Source organism: Theobroma cacao, chromosome 2, assembly GCF_000208745.1.
Source record: "Theobroma cacao cultivar B97-61/B2 chromosome 2, Criollo_cocoa_genome_V2, whole genome shotgun sequence".
NCBI lineage: Eukaryota > Viridiplantae > Streptophyta > Magnoliopsida > Malvales > Malvaceae > Theobroma > Theobroma cacao.
This window is the reverse complement of record NC_030851.1, coordinates 3,214,447-3,228,612: the sequence shown is the minus strand read 5'-3', so window position 1 is coordinate 3,228,612 and position 14,166 is coordinate 3,214,447. Positions and strand designations below refer to the sequence as shown.

At 33.9% G+C, this 14,166-nt stretch overlaps 5 protein-coding genes across 5 annotated transcripts; all 5 read left to right on the top strand.

Annotated features, from left to right (window-relative positions):
* LOC18607593 (dirigent protein 4) lies at window positions 336–1,081 on the top strand. The gene has a single exon (XM_007041846.2). The coding sequence runs from the start codon at window positions 377–379 to the stop codon at window positions 911–913; it is 537 nt and encodes a 178-aa protein (XP_007041908.2). The 5' UTR covers window positions 336–376; the 3' UTR covers window positions 914–1,081.
* On the top strand, window positions 1,586–2,442 carry LOC18607592 (dirigent protein 4). The gene has a single exon (XM_007041845.2). It carries the CDS (start codon window positions 1,625–1,627, stop codon window positions 2,183–2,185), a length of 561 nt encoding a protein of 186 aa, XP_007041907.2. The 5' UTR covers window positions 1,586–1,624; the 3' UTR covers window positions 2,186–2,442.
* Window positions 6,310–7,064, top strand: LOC18607590 (dirigent protein 15). Its single transcript, XM_018115150.1, has one exon. It carries the CDS (start codon window positions 6,315–6,317, stop codon window positions 6,882–6,884), a length of 570 nt encoding a protein of 189 aa, XP_017970639.1. The 5' UTR covers window positions 6,310–6,314; the 3' UTR covers window positions 6,885–7,064.
* Window positions 10,426–11,237, top strand: LOC18607589 (dirigent protein 23). The gene has a single exon (XM_007041842.2). The coding sequence runs from the start codon at window positions 10,569–10,571 to the stop codon at window positions 11,127–11,129; it is 561 nt and encodes a 186-aa protein (XP_007041904.2). The 5' UTR covers window positions 10,426–10,568; the 3' UTR covers window positions 11,130–11,237.
* LOC18607588 (dirigent protein 23) lies at window positions 13,350–13,919 on the top strand. The gene has a single exon (XM_007041841.2). It carries the CDS (start codon window positions 13,350–13,352, stop codon window positions 13,917–13,919), a length of 570 nt encoding a protein of 189 aa, XP_007041903.1.

The following is a 14,166-nucleotide window of genomic DNA, read 5'->3' as shown; positions in this document are numbered from 1 at the left end:
TTTAAAAAATTTTCAGTAACTTTAGCATGTTTTAACATCTCACTTAGATAGGAATTTAACTAAGATTTAGTACAAAATTTTCACCATTGAATGAATTTTTCCATAAATATCAGTAGTAATATTTGTTACCCATTGTTGTCAAAATATATACATGCATTATTAATTTTAAGGTCCCATCTGACTTCTTGTCTTTGGCAAAATAAGGTTATATTCCTATAGTACCCCTAACAAGTAATTAACCAGATGAGTTGATTATGTAGCAATCTTAAAAAATAAATAAATAAATAAACCCAGATGAGTTGATTATAGAAATACATAAACTAGACAGTCCAGGTTCTTGATTCCATTCTTACAAACAACTAGCACAGTAGAACCAATGGACAAAACTTTGATATTGAGTTGGATTTTGCTCCTCTGCATCCCCACGGCCGCAGTGTATAGCCAATACTACGCCGAGACCATGCCATGTGTTCCCAAGGAGAAGCAAGTTACCAATCTCCACTTCTTTTTCCATGGCACCATCGGCGGCAACAACCCTACAGCGGTACCGGTGGCCCGTGCTAACATCACGAGCACCAGCAACAGCATAGTTGTCGACGATGCACCCCTCACTGTTGGTCCTGAACCAACCTCAGAGGTCGTTGGGAATGCTCAAGGACTCGAGGTATTTGCCGGCCGAGATACGACAACCGTGGTGGTGTACTTGGATTTTGGGTTCACTAAGGGCCAGTTCGACGGTAGCTCTATCAGCTTGTTTTCGAGGAACCCAGTGACACAGAAGGAGCGTGAGCTTGCAGTGGTCGGAGGGAGAGGAAAGTTCAGGATGGCTAAAGGGTTTGCGCTGCTTAGAACTTACTCTCTGGGTAAGATCACTTTCATTGTTGAGTATAATGTGACTGTGATTCATTACTAGGATGATACTTGAGAGATGATTCTCTTCTATGCTTGAAGCGATTGGTTTTAGTTAATAATTTACTCCCATCATCATAAATCATGAATTTCCGCTGCTTTGTAATGTTCATTCAGTTGAATTTTATAATTTAATCACAGAGAGTTTCCCTAGCTTCCGATTTATTTCGGACATTAGTTGTAAAACTCATTAGCCTCGGTGATCTAATTTCCTCTGGACAGAGGAGAAACAGGATCAAATTATGATGAACTAACAAATTCAAACTTAATCCCCCAACCATGATTTTTTGACTTGGAGTCCTGTTGACAGGATGGGGATTAACAAACATGAACTAAATTAAGCATGTTTTGGCATTTACTATATCCTAATTATGATGTGATGAGATTCGCATTTATACAAGTACTCCTATTTAAAAGTCATACGCAAACTAATTACATCAATCCTCTCTTACGTGTAATCAAGATTTCTTTTCCTTCTATTATTCAGGAGAAGTCAACTCAATGCCTAAAGTATTTTGGGCGATAAATTATTTCGTTTCTGGTTATGCCGAGGGAGTCTTGGTCCATCTTACATATAGCATCAATCCTTAGGGGAAAATTCTTCGGAGTATAGAGTGTTTTTCTGTTTTTGTTCTTTCTTTATCTTTTACTAAATGAAGTAATCCACTAGTACAATCTACATTTGACACAAAGAAGACTACAAGGGGCAATCTATATGTACTTTCATACAACGAACAAAGCAGAGCCAATGGGAAGAACATTGATGTTGGCTTGGATTCTGGTCCTCTGCCTCTGGCAGGTCCTACCATGTGTTCCCAAAGTCGAGAAAGTCACCAATCTCCACTTCTTTTTGCATGAGACTACCGGCGGCGAAGACCCTACAGCAGTCATGGTAGCCCGGCCTGACATCACAAACAACGACAATAGTTCACCAGTGCCATTTGGCAGCGTAGTTGCTATTGATGATCCCCTCACCGTTGGTCCCGAGTATAATTCAGAGGTCATTGGGAATGCTCAGGGACTTGGGGTCTCGGCCAGCAAAGATACAACGACGGTGGTGTTGTACTTGGATTTCGGATTTACTAAGGGTAAGTTGAACGGCAGCTCTATAAGCATATTTTCGAGGAATCCGGTGATAGAGAAGGAACGTGAGCTTTCAGTGGTCGGAGGGAGAGGAAAATTCAAGATGGCAAAAGGGTTTGCACTGCTTAAAACTTACTTTCTGAATGAGACCAATGTCATTGTTGAGTACAACGTGACTGTGATGCATTACTAAGATGACATTTGAGAGTTAATTCTCTTGCCTGGTTGTATGGTTGACAAGTTTGAGAATTTTCTCTCGCTGAGGTTTCATCCCGATTGCTTTCCTGCAGGTTTGCATTATTAAGCACTGTATTTTTTTGGTGAAATGTTGTTCTGTAGAGTCAACTATCCTTGTTTATATTTGGGGGAAAAAACAGAGTTTTATGTAAGAACTCATACAGTACAGCTCCCCTTGATTAATAAATTGTACTAAAAAATTCAACATCTTGATCTGACTTTGGAATTAAAATTTCAGTTTTTACTTATCCAAATAATCAACTGCAAATGCTATCACTTTAAATTGATACATTTAAAAGGCTTTCATTTTCAAGATTGCTCATCCAAGCACAAAGTATGAGATCATCTTGTGTTTGAATTAGTTGTAAATAAAAGGCTTTTAAGAAGTTGCAAAACTAAGTTGAGAAATGCATAATTGTTGCATAATTTTTATTTTTTTTATCTGAAAGATCAATCAATATTAAAATCAAGATGCTAAACTTGACATATGTCATCAATTGGCTAAACTTTAATGTGGGAATAATGTACACATAAATTTACAATATTTAATTTGCTAAAATCTTTTAATATTGCTTGACCAATTCGTGTGGTTGGTATGTTAAACGAGATGTATTAATCTTTAGAGATGTCAATTTCAAATATAGTACTAATTTTTATTCAAATCATTTTCGATGAACCTTGACTTGAATTTAGCTGCAGACACCCTTTTTTTTAATAATATAAAAATAATAATAAATAATAAATAAAATCTAAAATATTTAAAAAAAAAGAAAAAAACAAAAAAAAACAGAGAGGCGTGGTCTCCGTTGTCAAACCGCCTTCAGAGCATTCAATGCTCCCTCGGATAGCTGGATTATTTCCGGTGGATTTTTTTGACTTGAAAGCCACTCATCCGGAATTCATGCTGAGAAGAGTATGATTACTTTTCTGATTGTCCAAATTTGGACAATCAGGTTCTATAAGAACCCTAAAAACTCTGGTTCAAAAGAGGAAAAAGAGGAGATTTTTGAAAAGCAAAGAAACGATCCTGAAAACTGAATCTTTAAAAAAAAAACACAAAAACCATCAACAAAAATCCCTAAATTTTTAGCAACCATTCTACCTTAACCACAATAATAAAAAAAATAAAAAAATATGTATAGAATGAAAAATGAGAGAAGCAGAGTAGCTTAGTTTTAGGATTTTTTCCTTTGGGTTTTTAGGAAAAGATTTTTAGAGGGTTTTGGTGGTTGGATGGCCGATTAAAAGAGGAAAGAAGTTTAGGGAGCTTTGCTGCCGGTTTAAAGGAGAGATTGGAAGCTTAGTTGCTACCAAAGGGAGAAAAAAAGAGGGACCGGTAAGATGAGTGAGAGAGCTGATGAGAGAGCAGAAAAATGGAGTTATTAGAGAGAGGGTGGAATAGGCGGCGGAAGAGAGAAAAGAAAGAGGAAGAAGAACAGAAACAGGTAAAATTCAGCTTGTATAGTTAGAGAAAGGGCTTCCAAACGGCGTCACATTGGCTGGAGAAGGAAGGGCTTTTCCTTTACTCCCAAGTGGTGCTGCAAGAGCAGACTTGTCTTCATTGCACCATACGGTGCGTTTCACGAGGCTTGGGCACTTGGAAGTGGAGCAGACCGGTGCTGCCCCTTGGAGCTAGAGTAAGCTTGTAGTTTACTTGGAAAGATCAATTTTTGGACATTTTGTTGGAGCTCATCAAACCAAAGGTCTTTGGGCTTGTTTTAGCCCGTTAGGTAATGGCCATTTTCCTTATATGTTGATTTGACTTATTCTTGGGTTTGGCAGTTTCTGGTTTGCATGTTTATGATTTTTCCTTTGTTTATAAATTATGCAATAGTTTTCATTTTCTTAATATATTAACACATGTGTTATAAGCACAAGATAGAATTTTGAAATATTATGAGTCATAAAAAAATAGATCAAGTAAGATAATAATAATAAAACATATAACCACATAGAAAGGAATTAAATGAATAGAAGAGAAAATATATCTAATAAGAATAAATTAAGTATATAATAAATAAAAAATATATATGATGTAAATATAATTATTATAAAAAATAAAATGATTATTTTGAGTGATTCGATGATAGAATTTAACTTAAAAAGGTAAAGAGTTTATTTTTTTTAGTGGATTTTTTAAATGCGGAGTTTGAGACAAATTTTTATCGAAGTGTCGAGATAAATCCGAACTCTATACTCCAATATCTATTAATTCAAATAATCATTATTAAAAAATAATATACATTAAAAAAAATAATAAATGGTAATAAATATATGAACAAGGTAATAAGTCATCTTAAATTATTAAATATATTGTTGCATGAATTACGAATCAGCTAAATTAATAAATGCGTTCATATAGAAATTATCATTTTATCTTGTCATCGCATGTCACATTTATTTTGTTAACAGGACGAGAATATCAATGATGAGATATCCATTCGGAATGCAAGAAGTTGTAATTTCGAGTAAATTTTCTTAGGTTAAGATTTCAATTAAGACTCCATCAGTACGATGGGAGGATCTTAATTTGGAATTTCAATGTTTCTAATCTTAAATAAATAAAAACTATACATACTTACTGACCAATTAATCACAATATACAAACAAAAGAAATAAGGAATTAATGGTAACAAGAAATTCGGTAATAATAATAATAATACAAAAAAGAATTGATAATATACATACAAATAAGTAACATTTATGAAATAAAAAAATACTTGGTCTAAAAATATGATTTTGAAAAATTTCATACAGTAAAATAAATAAGCACTTACATGGCAAAGTACATAACGAAATAAAAACGGAACAATAAATAAATATAAGATTTTTAGTCACGATATATATGCTCATAAGAAGAAATAATAAAATATAAAACTAACATTAGAATTACAAGTGCATCACGTATCATGGTTGCACTGTTAAATGTCATGACATATAAATATATTCTGTATACGGGTATAAAATTCGATGATGGGACTTTTTGAGGAAGTTTGCGAAGGTGAATTTCTCCGGTAAACTCCCTAGGTGAGAAGATACTTTCGAATTTCACCAGTATGATGAGAGGGTTTGGAGAAATATCTTTAATAAAAGATTTTTACCCGTATTAGGATTTACATTCATGAAAATACTATTTTTTTACTCGCAAACGATTATCCCGATGATAGGATTTACTCAGTAAACTTGCGAATGTGAGTTTCTCAAATATTTCTCTAGGTGAGAGAATATTCTCAAATCCTACCAGTATAATGGGCGAATTCGAAAAGTACACTCAATAAAAAGTTTTCGTTTGACATTATCTTGATTTTATGTCATGCATTTCACAATTGTATCAGGACACGTTAAACTTGTAAAAATGAAGTAAAATATTCTAACAAAAGATAAATCAAATTAAGGAAACATAAAAATAAAATCAATAGGGAAGGATAATATATGATTAAATGGCACCGTTCGTGGAACGGACGTCATAGGGGTGCTAATCCTTTTTTGTGCGTAACCGTACTTCTGAATCCAACTCTAAATAAAGTACATAGATCAGTTCATTGTTCTTTCGACGAACCTAAAGTCAATTTAGGATTTCGTCAAATAGAATTAATTTAACAAGTGTTCAATCGCACCTAGGTAAAAAAAAATTGATGACGACTCAATCTCTAAATTTTCTCACATCTAACGGCCAAGTTTCAGGACCTGATACGTTACGACATAACCCAGATTAATACGTGCCACCAAATCCAAATGCAGCCAAGGCTTTCCTTTTTCTTTCAATTATTCAGGAGAAAAGCAGAGAGAAGCCAACCCTATATCTCATTTTGGCTTATGCTTAGAGATATAATCTAACCAAAGATGTTGCTTTTTTGTACTTACCTTCTCTAACAAAACTGACCATTGATTTCTTTTAAGGATTATATCACAGCCAGATTTCTTTGCCCTGAATCATCCACATAGTGGCATATATAACCAAATCACCAACTAAGAATTTCAGGAATTCCTAAATTAGTTTTGTCAGAAACGGTAACCAATTAACATCCAGCAGAATGTCTATTTAAGCCATAATTATGATGATAAAAAGCTGTGAAGAAATTAAGATGGAAGGAAAGATGATCTTTGCCTGGGCAATGATGTTCTGCCTCACCGTCGCACCACCAGTCCACAGTGAATACTACTCCAAGACTGTTACGCCTGTTGCAAATGTGGAGAAAAAGACTCATCTCCATTTCTTCCTCCACGACATCCTCAGCGGCCAAAACCCCAGTGCAGTCATGGTAGCCCGTGCTAACCTCACCAAGAAAGACGATTCTCCGACCCCATTCGGCAGCTTGTTTGCAATCGATGATCCTCTCAGAGTAGGGCCTGAACCAACATCGAAGATAATCGGAAACGCACAGGGGCTCTATCTGTCATCCAGTCAAGACGCTAGCAAGTTTACCATAGTTTTGTACGCTGATTTTGCCTTTACGACTGGCAAGTTTAATGGGAGTTCCTTCAGTTTGTTCTCGAGGAATCCGGTAACAGAGGCTGATCGTGAAGTGGCGATCGTGGGTGGGAGAGGTAAGTTCAGGATGGCGAGAGGGTTTGCCAAGATTAAGACCAGTTACTTCAATGCTACAACTGGTGATGCTATTCTCGAATACAGTGTGACTCTTTACCATTACTAAACCAGAATACAAACATCCGATTATGAGGCACAAGGATACTTTTAAGACTGAAAAATCAAAATATTTGATATCTCTTTTGATTATGTGAAGAGATAGGGAATAATGCTAGTAATTCTTAAACTGTCAAATGGTGTATGAAATCTGAAATTATATGATGGAAAATTTGTGCCTATAGAGCTATATGAGAATTGATAGAATTTGTTTACTTATATTTATCATAATGGCCCAATAACCACAAGGCAATAACCCTCCTGAATCGTCAGGTTTGTGAATGCTTTAAGAGGATGATAACTTGGTCTTTGTGAATGGTGACGACTGAATGCAATAAGGGAAATGATCTCATAATATTATCATTTTAAGGAATAACACCTGCTTCTAGCTAGCAATGCTTCAAGGAGGCTCCATGGCACATTCCCAAGCATTTAATTAGTGGAAATGATATTCCTACGTTTGCTAAGCAACATTCTCGTAACAATAAAAGGGAAAGTCACTTATTTTTCCCTTTTTGCTCGAACTACCTCTTTTTCTTCTTCGTCTTCTTAAATATAGTAAATGTATTAAACTTTACACGTTATCTTCTCGATAATCATCTGTCCCCACAATCACTTTTTCGATAATCATATTTCATTGAAATATGGCAATGATAAAATACCAAACATATCTTAATTGAAATGATACATTGCAGTGGTAGAGTACCAAAGTCGATTTAACCTATTTCTAAAAAGATTGAAGACCCAAAAAGAATAGAAAGCCCAATAGCTTATGGACAGAACTTATAAACGCAACTCAACAATTAAGAAATGCCTCTCCCATCAATTTGAAAGACAAAAGATAAAAGAAAGAGGAAGTTCAGTTACTTGAGAATTCAATTGCAAATTCACATTTGGATGGAGGTTTTGATATAATGATTTAACAGTGACCTATATTTGTTAGGAACTAAGAAAAAATAAATTGTCTACTATCCTAGGATATCAAAATGGAATTGATATAAGCTGATCATATGTAGTTCTTTTTTCCCTTTTTTTTGGGTATAGTAATAGGTAGTAATATGGGTTTGATTAACTGTAAATGCCAATTAATTGTCAATAAAAAATTGAAATTTTGATAGCAACATTAATTTAATGCTTTAATTTTGCTGTTTTTGTAAAGCCCTTAATTTCTATTATTCGATGCATAGAAAAGAAAAAGGAATTTTCCTTAATGTTTTCCTTGTCATCCAAACAAAATGAAGAATTTGATTGTCACTAGAACATTTTTGACCTTTGGCTGCAGAAAAAATTGCAGCCATAGGTGAAAAATCTGCTATCTTATGTTAAGGCTGTACTTAGAAAAAATGTAACCGTAGCCATTGTATGGAAAAGTTTAGCTGCACCTTTTTATGAGATTTTGTAACAAAATTATTATACAGCCATATAGTATATGGCTGCAATCCTAATATCTATAGCAGCATATAGAATATGCAGTTAAAAAGTGTATAATAATACCTACAACATTCTAATGTGCAACAAAAAGGTGTAAATTTTGCAAATTTTACAGCAAGCTATAAAGTATAAATCATGCAAATTTTATAAAATTTACAGCAAATATTGATCATCAAAACAATTATTAAGTAAAATTATAATTCTTTGTATAATGTCTACACATTAGATCCAAATTTCCTTACACAAACTATTTAAGCCAAATCTCAAAATAGTTTGCTGGCATGTGGATAGGAATATTTGATACCCTGCAAGTTACAATATTAGATTGCTTCAATCTGGTGGACAATGCTTATTTAAGAAAAAGAAGGAAGAAAATCACAGCAACAAAAGTAAAATAAATTTGGTGGGTACATATTCATATAATCATTTCCCTTTTTTTCATTCCATGACTAATTTACTATGAACAATGACAACTAATTTGCTGTGAATAAAACATGTGAGAGCATCTAAAACAAGATGCTTAAGATCTGATAATTCTTGCACAATTAGACAAAGTTCTAGCCAAGTAACGCCATCAAATTTGTGAAGTGGAGTTTAAATCGCAAAGGTTGGTGGAGAGTGAGAGACTTAAGGCAATTTCCGGAAGAAGAAACCTTTGATATTTAAAGAACCCTAAATCTTGCTCTACAAAAGAGGAATTTTTGAAAGAATTGAATTGGGTTAGGGTTTTGCTTAGGGGAAGACAAACAACCAAAGAATTTGGGATCAGGTGTTAGAAGGAATGGGAGTTTTTTGAGATTTGAATATACATTGAATGGTTTTGTCTCAACATCTTTTTTGCTACATTTGAGGGGATTTTAAATTTTGAGAGAAAGAGAAATTGTAAGACAGACTTGAGAGACCTATTTTTTAGTTAAAATATATATATATATATATATATATATAATAANTGTAAGACAGACTTGAGAGACCTATTTTTATTAAATATATATATATATATATATATATATATAAAAGATTTAGATTTTTTATAAATTAAAAAATAAAAATTATCTAAATCTTAAAACCCAAATACTGTTAATTCTTTAGATGCAAAAAATAAAAGTGCAGTTAAAATTATGTCATTAAAACTCATTTACGTTGTAGTGTGTTGTTCCCTTCATTTTTTTTCTGTTCCTTCAATTTTTTCTTAATATTTTTCTTTCTTCGAGATTTTTCATGAACCAAACAAAACCTAAAGTTTGGAAAGATTCATTTCTCTCTCGATTTCCTAGTCTATATAAAAACAATTTATTAGTTTGATCTAGTTGAATATGTTAAAGAAGGGAAATTTCTAGTATAAATTTTATGTACCTCTATATTCAGCCTCATGCACCCAATCAAATTAGGTAGTTAATTTACTCTCAAAGTCCAATTTGTATGGATAGCCGACCAAGACTACTGAATTCTTGGCTATCTTTAGGCAAAAATGAGACTCTGGAGCTCTTGATTTCAATCCTATAAGTCAGAGATGTGGAGACAACAAAAGATGTAGGTGGCTACGCATTATATTGACCATAACCATTCATTTTGAAAATCATAGAACTTTCCTCAACTACTCATAGCACTATCGCTCATTGGTTGAGCTAAACTCAAATTGCAAACAAGCTAGCAAATGAGCTGTTGGCTTTTCTCCCCATTGAAAGTTTAAATAATTAAGTTCAAGAATGGGGACTGTGAACTTGAGATAACCTCTTTTGATGATAAGATTTAATATTGCTAGTGTCAAAAAGTACTAGTATTATTCTAAATAAATTTTTTGAAAATGTTTATACCGAGAACAGTCTTTTTATATGATCATGGCTGTATAAAAAATTTCAAATGAAAATGAAAATATGTTTTTAAGGTTAATTAATCCGATATATTGATTAATTTCAGAAGCAAGCTTAGGAGACAATTCCATTACTGTATATGGGTCGGAGCCCAACGACAAAAATTAGGACCAGGACCTCCCCAAGGTTAATTATAAGTGTTACCTCTTTCACAACATGTGGCCCCATTAAATAGAGAAGTTAATTCTCTTTCTTGTGTTGTAGTTAACCTGCCTTTGAATCTTTTTCTTCTGGCCTATAAAAGTTCTTGTAAAATGGCAGATTCTTCAAAAGTAAAGTTTCTTTAGCTTCTTCTCCCTTCATTTTCTGCCTGAGAGTTGGGAGATTTGCCTCAAATATTTGATAGAGATCGGCTCAAATCTGTGCCACAGAGAGAGAAAAAGGAAGTGAAGATGGCCAAGTTAGGCGGCATTCTATTGATCATCTCCCTAGCTGCAGCAATGCCATGGGCTCAAAGCTTCCGCGTGCAGAGCTGGGCAGCAAGGGTCGAGGCCAAACAAGAGATGGTGACCAATCTTCAGTTCTACTTCCATGACACAATCAGTGGTAAGAACCCAAGTGCCATAAAGGTGGCTCAAGCCCCTGACACTGAAAAATCTCCTACTCTTTTTGGAGCCATGCTAATGGCAGATGATCCACTGACCGAGTCGCCTGATCCCAACTCCAAGCTGCTCGGCCGGGCCCAAGGGCTTTACGGGTCAGCTGGGCAGACAGAGGTGGGCCTAATCATGGCCATGAGCTTTTGCTTCACAGACGGAAAATACAATGGTAGCTCTATAAGCATTCTCGGCAAAAATTCTGCTTTGACTCCTTTTCGTGAGATGCCCGTTGTCGGTGGAACCGGCATTTTCCGGCTGGCACGTGGATACGCAATCGCAAAAACTCATTGGATGGATATTACAACCGGTGATGCTATAGTTGGCTACAATGTTACCATTGTTCACTATGTTTAACATACATAGATACCTTATTCGCATTTCTTTTGTTTCATTGTAGAGTTACAGTGTTTTGCTCTTGCTTGTTGTACTAAGTAAAATATTACAGTTTATAATTTATGGTAATGTGCTTTTTTAATACGTTACAACATAGTAGTTTGGCAACCTAATCATAGATTTCCGTTTGAAATATCGCTGCTCTGAAGCTGTGGGAGTTCCATTATTAACAAGAAAACATGTTCATTAGGACTTTCCATGCAGTCCAACATTCTGTCTTGCTAGAAGTAAACTACACTTCCTTTCATCACAAATTGCTCCAAAATTGTTCATTATACTTTTCAGATTTCACTGGCCAACGGTTCACACGCAGGAATGCTTATATATATAGTTTGATTAATGAAACTCATGCTTTTCATTTCGGCTACATTATTACCTACTTAAGCTGTTGTCTGCTTTTGTTTTTCTGTTTGCAAATTAGTTTTGCTATTAGAAACATTGACGAAAAGGATATGACCGCAATGATTCATGAATATAAGTCCGACAAGACACCTTAATTTCACTTTGTTTTGCTTATTTGATATCATAATTTAGCCCCTATGTGAAAAGGCTAAGAGTTTCATAATGAAACATCTGATTGTTCATGTTTATTCACTTTAAAGCTATTGTTCATTCTTATTCACTTCAAAGCTATACAAGGTTTATATACAAGTTACGTTGATAAGCATTTTGTTGATATATATAAGTTTTGTTGATAAAACATTTTCAAATATAAAAAAGCTAAGGTTAAAAATGAAATTATCTAATTTATCTAGATTATGTCATTTTTCTAAGATAATAATTTATTTAAATTATGTACAAGATTTCCTTCTACTAATAGAAACATAATCTTTAACACCCTATTACATGTCAGATTAGAGTCAATATAATCATTCAATTCCTCAAAATTAAATTATTAGAACTTGATGTAATTTCCATCAAATACTTAATAAACAGTTTATATTAAAATTTAAGGTTTAAGATATAAAATTTAAAGGGCATAATACTTTGAAAAGTTTCTCAACTATTTAAAAAAAAATTAAATAAAATCTTATTCTTCTATTATATTCAGTCAAGTTCATATATTTTTATTTTTTATTAAATAAATCTTTATAATTAACGATTGATTAACTGTCATTAGTTAAAATACTATTTGCCATTTTATACTCACATGATACTAACGTGGAGAATAAAAATTTTACTTACCGTATCATCATATCACATTAACATGTCACATGATCATCCATTATAATATGTCAACATACTACATAAAATGATAATGGCATTTTGATTAATAATAATTAATTAACTATTAGTCATAAGGTCTTGTTTAGTCTAAAATAAGAATATAAAGACTTAATTAAATATAAAAAATGATTAAAAGTTTATTTAAATTTTTTAAAATAATTTAAGAACTTTTTTAAGTATTTTGTCAATTTAGAGTTAAAATATTTTGTTCATAGCATAAAATTAGACCAGTGACACAAAATTATGAAAAAATATATCAAATGAGACAGTAAGTGTAAGTAGAGGATTTCTATTCACTAATCATAATTTTTATCACTTTTTAACACTCAATTACTCTAGAATTTTACAAAATTTTGGTGCAATTAAAGCACATTTGGAAACTTTTTACGATATTCTGTCTTATTTAACAGATCTGAACACAGTCCAAATTGGAAAGTGAACAAATTAATTAATCAACGGTGAAACCCTTTCATATTAAGATTAGAGAAATTGAAACTAGCTAGTTTTCTGGAGAGCTTTTTTGTTTAAATTTTTGCCATGCTAATTACGTATGGACATTGCATGTGACGAACTGCCTCGCTTGCCTTTTGTCTTGTTCTTCCAATTTAATACTGCATCTTGTGAAACAGCGAAAGAGAATCATAGTAGGTAGTTTCGAGGGAGAAAAAACCAGATGAGCATATTTGGCTGCATCCCCCATGCACAGTACTAGCTCAGTCTCAACACGTTACTTGACCAATCGGATTGGACAATTGACATCAAGAACTGGTACATAAAATACAAACCTATGCCATAAATTATGACATTAACAAATCAAATCAAACAATTAAGTTTAGAATAATGAAAAAGTTGATGATTGCACTGAGAAGGGCAACTTCCAAGTTAGATTTCTCAAGTGTATAAATTAAGAATGACTAGACTTCATTTTTGGTTGCAAAAGGTGAGCAGAAAGCAATGGAAAAGCTTGCTGCTCTAGTGATTTGCTGGTTGGCAATGGTGATGCCAATGGGTCAATGCAGTATTGAAGGGCCCGAGGAAGTTTATAATTGGTTCCATAAGCTTCCTTACGCAGAAGAGAAGGTAAGCAAGCTCCATTTCTACTTTCATGACACGCTTTCAGGGAAGAACCCAACTGCAGTGCGGGTTGCCCAAGCATCCGGCAGTGCTAAATCGCCCACCTTTTTCGGTGTAGTTTTCGTTATTGATGACCCATTAACAGAGGGGCCCGAAGCCACATCCAAAGAGTTGGGTCGGGCTCAAGGATTGTATGGGTCAGATGGGAAAGAAGAAGTGAGTCTACTTATGGCCATGGACTTTGTTTTCACCAGTGGTAAGTACAACGGAAGCTCTCTTACCGTATTGGGCAGGAATCCAGTGTTTCATCCACTCCGAGAGATGCCGATCATAGGCGGCACAGGTGTTTTCCGATTGGCACGTGGGATTGCAACAGTCAAAACACGTTCACTAAACACCACCACTGGTGACGCCATCGCCGAATACCATGTTGTAGTGATTCATTATTAATAATTAATGACGATGGCTTTGCTTTCAAGTTTTTCATTGTTGAGATATGTGTATTTGTGTATTTTTGTATGCAACGGCCAGGGCAGGACGGCAAGAAATCACCTCAAGTATTTGAAATATATATTTATATGATTTTTTTGTACATTAATTCCAAGCAAATTTAGAAAATGTTATGCTTCTATGTCTGTCTTCTTTAACATATGACTAAATAAGAGTATTTTGAATGTGAACAGAAATTTTTTGCTTT